The sequence below is a fragment of the Channa argus genome, chromosome 5 (assembly GCF_033026475.1).
Source record: "Channa argus isolate prfri chromosome 5, Channa argus male v1.0, whole genome shotgun sequence".
Classification (NCBI taxonomy): domain Eukaryota; kingdom Metazoa; phylum Chordata; class Actinopteri; order Anabantiformes; family Channidae; genus Channa; species Channa argus.
Window position 1 is genome coordinate 7887745 of NC_090201.1, and position 7253 is coordinate 7894997.

The following is a 7253-nucleotide window of genomic DNA, read 5'->3' on the forward strand; positions in this document are numbered from 1 at the left end:
TGTACAACAATCAGATGGTATTAATGATGTGGGGGACAGGGATCAGCACTACACAACCACATACACAGCAAGCACTGACGCACTGTGTTCTGACACCTGTCGATCATGGTCAACATTAACGTTTTCCCACGATGACCCCTGTCCCACCACAACATTAATACCACGTCGTGGCTTATCTCTTCATATGTCATTGGCAACACGCAGCCTCCTCACTGAAAAAAACATGGTATCATAACTTAATCTGAAAATCAATTAACTGGTTGACATCAAATATAATATCACCACTTTTAATAACCGAGTATGTGTTGTTTATGTATAAAAATGGCCCCTTGAAAGCAAGGATGTGTTGCTCTCATTGTAAAATGAATTTGTTGACTCCTCTGTTGGACAAAATCTATTTCACTCTGTCACTCTGGACTTAGTTGACCTGTGATGGTGGTTTTATACATTTTCCGAACTAAACAGTTAATAGAGTCTTTTCAGTAATTGAGGGAAATAATCCTTTGATGCATCACCTGTTACAACTTTTAGTCCGTTTTTTTTTTTTTTGCATTATTAATTTGCATTATATAATTTGCATTATTTTCCATGCCAGTGTATATAGATATTTTTCTGTAATAAATTAAAAAGAAATGTTCTTGCTCTTTATTTAGGGCAAAACTGTTAAAATCTTTGGGAACAAACTATTAAGTTCCTACAGCTGTCAATCCTGACACTGGGAGCAGACGTTTTACAGCTCTCTCCCGCCCTCTGGTGGAACAGAAGAGCATCTACCTCAACCTCGTCGTTACACTTCCTTTAGCTCAGACTGACCCAGTGTTTCAAACCTTGGGGGAATGTGGGGATGAACACGAAAAATATTAATTTCATCCGTGTGTGAAGAAGTCACTTGAACATTCACTGCAACTAGGGCTGAATGGAGAGGGGCCCTCTGAAACTATTGCTGACACCCCTGAGCCCAGCACATCTGGTGTTAATCAGCAAAGCTTACACTAACACACATTTTACAAAGAGACAGACACACACAGACAAACACTTCAGCAAAGATCCCCTTAAGAAAATCCTTCTCAACTCCTGAACTTCCGACATGACTGGGGTCAACACACTTATACACACACCACAGACATGTAATATGAGCTGAAGAGTTGTTGCAGTACAGTCCTCGCTCACAATACACACACACAAAAAATATATATATGTGTGCTAAAAATACATCAATTCAATCAATAACAGAGCTGTGAATATTTTGACTACATATACTAATGACATTCATGGACAAAAATGACGTTATGTGAGGAAATGATTATGAATACCAAATGCTGTTGTAAAACAGATGAAACTGTGACCTTATAGGTGGAGCCTTTAATGCTTATAAAAACATGAACACGAATCAACAACAGTAAAATGTTTGACCCACGTCTTGATCTGTTGCTGCCATTTCTTTTGACCAGTTCTGGTCTGATGAGCCCGCATGGACACACTCACATGTGTTTTCATTTATTTTGACTAAACCTCTCATCAGATTGATGTTGTGAGGAGCCAGGCAGAGAATTCCGTAAGCTACCACACCGTCCTGCTAGAAGAATGACGCCCAACTGGTTAAACGTAGTTAATGAGAGGAATGAGGATGATTGCTAAGCATCACTGAGAAAATCTGAAGTTCCAGTCAACTGCTTCCTGTTTAGGTTCTTGGTGTGGGGCATACTGGCACATCCCCATTGGGACAAGTCAGAGAAAGGACATATTTAATGTCCTTTCTTTGACGTTAAATAGGTTTTATTTTATGGGAGCCCAGAGTTGAAGCACATAGTTGTCTCTATTTAACTTTGGCCATGTGAGATTACTGTGAGATTATGTAAAAGACAATAGAGTTTGTATGTTTTATGTAATGTACAGTATGGTATTGTGCATTTATTAGCGATGGAGCTCAAGGCAGTAAAAGCCTGTGGCGTATCTGTACTGACTCAGCATGGGGTCTATTTTCCAAGGTGATACTTCAGCCAATATGAGTTTACATTTCAAAGGTTTTGAAACCAGAGGAACATTTTAATGTCTGAGGAATCCGACAGATTTTGAGTTAATATAGTCTGTTCGTAGTACGAATAACTTTACATAATTCCTGAGATTCATTTGACAATTTATACATTATTAAACACCTGATCATGACAGGATTGTGAACTTCACTTCCTCCTTCAGGCTTTTATTTTGCAGTCACTTCCTATATGGCCCCTTCACGTTCATGCAGCTTCACTAATCATCAGCAAGCAGTTTCTTCTGCTCTCACTCTCTTGTTCATATACCTCCTCATTTCCCTTACCAAGCTGCCAGATCGTCTGCATTCTCATTGCGACTTGACTCTGCCTGCCGCCTTGGTTTTGTGAGTTTACTGCTGTCCCGTGATTCTCTCCGTTGCAAAATAAATGAATGACGTGAAGAATAATGAGTACTGCCGCCTGCCCATAAGAATTAAGATTACCACGTTGTATTAAGGAGGAGGTTTTACCACATCATAACCATGTAAATGTTTGATCACACCATGCTGATGTTTCACAAAGCCCGGTACGTGGCTCCCAACTTTTTCATGCGGAGCTCACATGAGCGTTGGTCATGTGCTCATGCATTTATTTGTTAAATCAATCTGCTCTTGTAAGGAATCAAGTTAAAGAATTTCCATGTCTGCTCAACTTGTGAACCAAGTTAATGTCATGGAGGGATTTTCACATATACCCATGTTTATGTCACCGCAGTATTTTATGGGAGCCCAGAGTTGAAGGACCAAGTTGTCTATAGTACCTTGTTTTGTTGGAGTTTTTTTTCTTCGGTGTCACTAAATGGATTTGGGAGTTTCTTCACGTCAGGGATCGGACACTCACCATTGATGTGATCCACGCACTCACTGCCAGGCCTGTTTGTGTACTGTGGATTCAGACCACTGCACCTTCCCAAGTAAATTCCCAAACCACTGTTTCTTATCCACATATCAGTCAGTCAGTCATCATCGCAGCATCATGGATCTATTTCTACTGCCAACACCACATCCTCTCTACCCCATAATCCCCTGCCTTGCTTCCACACTCTGCTCTTCTCCACAATCACTCTAGTAAGTATTGATCCTTCCATACTCCAAATCCCACAAGTCATTGCTGAGCTGCTCACTCATGTATTATCTTTCATAGACCAGAGCGCAGCACCATCTAGTGAGTCGGAGGTCCTACCACATCTCCATCCTGCTTTTGTCAACAATTTTCCTTTAATAAAACTTCTTATAACTGAGCTGTTGTGTCTGGCGCACTTCTGTTATAGTACGAGTCTGTCCTTCAAGATGTTCAGTGTTTGAACAACAAAGTGTGACGTAAATTCAAATAAGGCTAAGAAAGTGAACAGGGCTGTAACAGAGGACATATACATGGATCTGGTGTCTGTGTAACCTTGCAGATAAAAAATAAATACAAACCTAAAGCTTTAGACCATCATTTGTGTTTTCCCCTGGTATTGAAAATAGTATTTACTTTTTTTCTTACCAAGAAATATATAGAAGTTAGAAATTCTAGTTTTTCAAGATCCCTACACTGCAGCATAAAATGTCAAAGTCCTCCAGGGCACAGGAAAGAGAAGGAGCAATAAATGCATGTGTACTGTCATTTCCATGATTGTCTTTGTGAGAAATTGTGAATGATGGCCAGAAAACAGTAAGATAAATACAGTCTACTGTATTTATCACAAACCAGCAGAGGGAAGCACTGGACCATTGTCCCAAGCATTCCAACTAATTTTAGCTTTTTATTGCTTGATTTAACGGAACTTTACACATCAAGGCGAGTTAAATTATTACTACAAAAGTCCTACAATGCATGACTAAATGACCTTGCAGTACATAACTCCTAGTCAATGACCTTCGATCTCTCCTTAGTGGATGCTATGAGTGGTTGTTCACAGACAGCTGGTGTCCTGCCTGACTAAATTACTGCTTCATATATATCAACTGAGCTGCCCTGTAGCAATTGTTGTTGTAGCTCTAGAAATGTCAGTTTTGCTGTAATACAGAGAAACTGACTCAACGGAGGAAACCCCTTGGTTTCATGTTCCCTCCCGTGTTGCAATACTTCCAGTAGAGACACACTACAAAGTTAAGACATGTTAACTTGACCAACAACCCGAACTGAATCTCTAAAGTGTTTAACAGACCCAACAGAAGACAGAAGGTAAGCAATTTCTTCATTTGATCTCTGGACCACAATTATCAGTCAACTCGTCACTCTGTTGGGAAGTGTCAAGCAGTCTGTTTCACTGTGATGATGGAGCAGACCCTTCTCTTTCACAGCAGATCACTATAGCCTTCTCTGTGTCTCAGAATGGCAGGGAATTCACTGTGGAACTGTTTTTCTAACTTGCTTGATGCCAGTGTTTATATTGCTGGTAAGGAATAGAAAAAAATCAATCCAATTATACAAACCAATAGATTTATAAACTGCGAATTGAACTTTCTCTGTATCCTCTTTCAGGGTGCATCGCTTTCCTTGTAACAGCTTTCCCAGTTGCCCAGATCATTATCGGTAAGTCAGCCAATGACTTTTAAAATCCAAGCACCTTAGAATTTATTAGCGAATTAAATAAGGTGTATTGTGTTGAAATGTATTGTGTTTCACAACAAATCAAACTCTCTAGCATCTCCCATTTAAGTGCATATTACAGAACAAATAATTAAATCATCCACCGTTTAATTTGGGCTGTTGTAGTTGTAAACTTTTATTGAAATCACTGAATGTTTGACATTTTAATTAAAAACTTGTTCAGCTAACCTACGCCCACATACTGCAGCTTGTTTGTGCCTTCCCCCTTAAACAACCGACAGCCAGTGAGGCAAATAGGAAATCCTCTTTAGACAAAACCCTGTCATTTTATTTTTTATTTTTTGGCCTTCAAACGAGGTGGCCCTTGACACAATCATGACACGATATATTTATCAATTACTTACTCTTACTATGTTTACACAAAATGAAAAATTCCCAGTATTCAATTTGAATCTTTGCAGGCACAGACTTCTTTAGCCAGTTAATAACTGACTAACCTTAAAATAAATGTTTGGAAAACAAATGCCTCTGATCTCTGCAAACAGGTGCCTTGTACATGTATGAGTGTCCAGCAGCACCAGCTATCCCAGTGTATGTGGTGGTGTGTGGGATACTGGCCCTGGTGCTGATGGCCGCGTTTGCTTTGTCGAAGCTCCTCTGTCCAGCAGCACCAGACAACAACCTTCAGAATACGTGGATCCTCATTCTGGTCCTGTTTGCCATCATCTGGTTCCTTTATGGTAAAAGATACTGTGGATCATTGTATTAATGGGCTGTTTATGACTTTGTACTAAACTCTGATACAGTGAATAGCTGAAGCTATCAAAGTTAATCTGCAAGTTTTAGACATTTGGTCGTAGGGCCCAAATAATAACAGATGTGATCTACTGTGATTTAAATGATTATTGATTTTATCTCTTTCCACACACAGGTAGTTACCAGGTTTATTCTATATATCAACCCAATTATGACAAGAACCTCACCGACACAAACAGCATCAACAATAGTATGTACAGTACAACTCTGCCTCCTGACAACAGGCTCAGCCTCACTCTGGAGAACCAGAACCAGAGACTTTCAAATCTCAACCGCACCTCGGATTTCAACAACAACCAGACTTTAATTGAAGTCATTCAGGCTTTGGCCCTCAGCAACATCAACAGTAAGACAAAGGGAAAGCACCTGATGGCTCCACAGGTCCCGGCTACAGTACCTTACTGTGACAGAACTGTGTACCTGCTTGCTTTCTGGACCACCACGCTGGTCTATGTAGTTGCTGGAAACATTTTACTGACCATCATCTGTTTAGTGGTTTGCATGAAAATTTCAGTCAAGTTTGTCGAACTTGTCTGTAACTAAAAACCATCAAGATATGATTACATTGTGGAAATTTTAAATGGTTTTATGCAAACTTCCATAATCCTCTTGCAACACTGCCAGGTAGAGGTTTAAATCTCCTGCTCAAGGACTAGTTCTAGGAATAAAACACCAACAGTGACTAGTGGACTTGACCTGCTGACCTGCACAATTAATAATATTATACTGGGTAGATAGCACATTCAGGTAATTAAGTTAATTCATTACACTGAACTGAAAGACTGTATAAAATACTCATTTGAATTTATTTTTTATTGCTTTATATTTAATAATTCTATTTATTTTGGTTCTTTGTTCTGTTTCTTTTTCCTTTTATGCAAAAACAACAAAATTGTCTTGCAGGAATTGTTTTCTTTTTATCTTTATATTCTTTCCTAATACAATGTTTGACCAACTCTAAGATAAAAGGGGTCAAGAAATAGCAGAAATAGTTTGAAAAACCTCATCCGTGCAGGGGAGGTTTATGTTTATGAGTAAAAGAAGAACAGATGATTATGATACAAATAAATGCAGTTGATATAAGGAAAATGTAACATCAGCACTGTGTTCACTCGAGTGTATTAATCAACTTCTTTTTTTTTGTACATTTGTACCTTGATTATATGTCAATGTTTGAAGATTAGTAAAAGAACATAAAATCTCCTAATGATACAGCAAAGCGTGGCGGAACCGGGAGAGGAAGGCCTGGGCAGAGCCGAGTGGATTGATTTTGAGTTGAGTGCTACTGTTAACTTGTATATTATAGCTTTAAGTAAAACAAACATTAAGGCTTAAACTGCTTTAAGCTTTTTCTATGGAAAATTTATATCTCCAACCTTTATACTACAGTAAGACTTTTTTGACTCTTCAGTGAGTTAAGGACCATTCTTCTAATCATTTATTTAACATTTTATACATTCTGCCCCACGTGGCTTTGAAGATTGTGGGCGACTATCAGATTTTATTTTATTTTATGCCTCATTATTAGCCCTTGTGTGTCTATTTGAGGATATTGTAACGGGTTAGTTTTAGGGTTGGACCCAGTAATGTGCTTGACAACACTTCTCAGTTTGAAAGGAGTTTATTATAAAGTGTATTGTTGGGAAGGCAGGATGATGATGTGATCAGCCCTTCGACTCGCTAGGTGGCGCGGATCTACAGTTGGAGTGCGAAAGGAGAGGAGCTGAGTCTAGAGGGGAAATGGGGGTCTTACGGGGAACAGTGAAGTATTGTCTTGGCAGTCTGTACGTGGAACGTAGCCGTGGTGGGTCTCCAGTCCCTGACGAGAACAGAACATCAAATTCCTCTTAGAGACACAATGTTCAA

The 7253-nt window shown here is 39.2% G+C and overlaps 1 protein-coding gene across 4 annotated transcripts; it reads left to right on the plus strand.

The window, feature by feature from the left end:
* The first annotated feature begins 4070 nt into the window (after positions 1-4070).
* On the plus strand, positions 4071-6688 carry LOC137128215 (uncharacterized). Of its 4 annotated transcripts, none has more exons than XM_067506042.1 (5): positions 4071-4202; positions 4322-4416; positions 4503-4553; positions 5117-5311; positions 5503-6688. In XM_067506042.1, exons 2-5 carry the CDS (start codon positions 4353-4355, stop codon positions 5928-5930), a joined length of 738 nt encoding a protein of 245 aa, XP_067362143.1. In that variant the 5' UTR covers positions 4071-4202; positions 4322-4352; the 3' UTR covers positions 5931-6688. The 4 variants fall into 4 exon arrangements, with proteins under 4 accessions (XP_067362143.1, XP_067362144.1, XP_067362145.1 ...); XM_067506043.1 differs by having other exon boundaries at positions 4097-4202; positions 4325-4416; XM_067506044.1 differs by having other exon boundaries at positions 4105-4202; positions 4352-4416.
* The last annotated feature ends 565 nt before the right edge of the window (positions 6689-7253 follow it).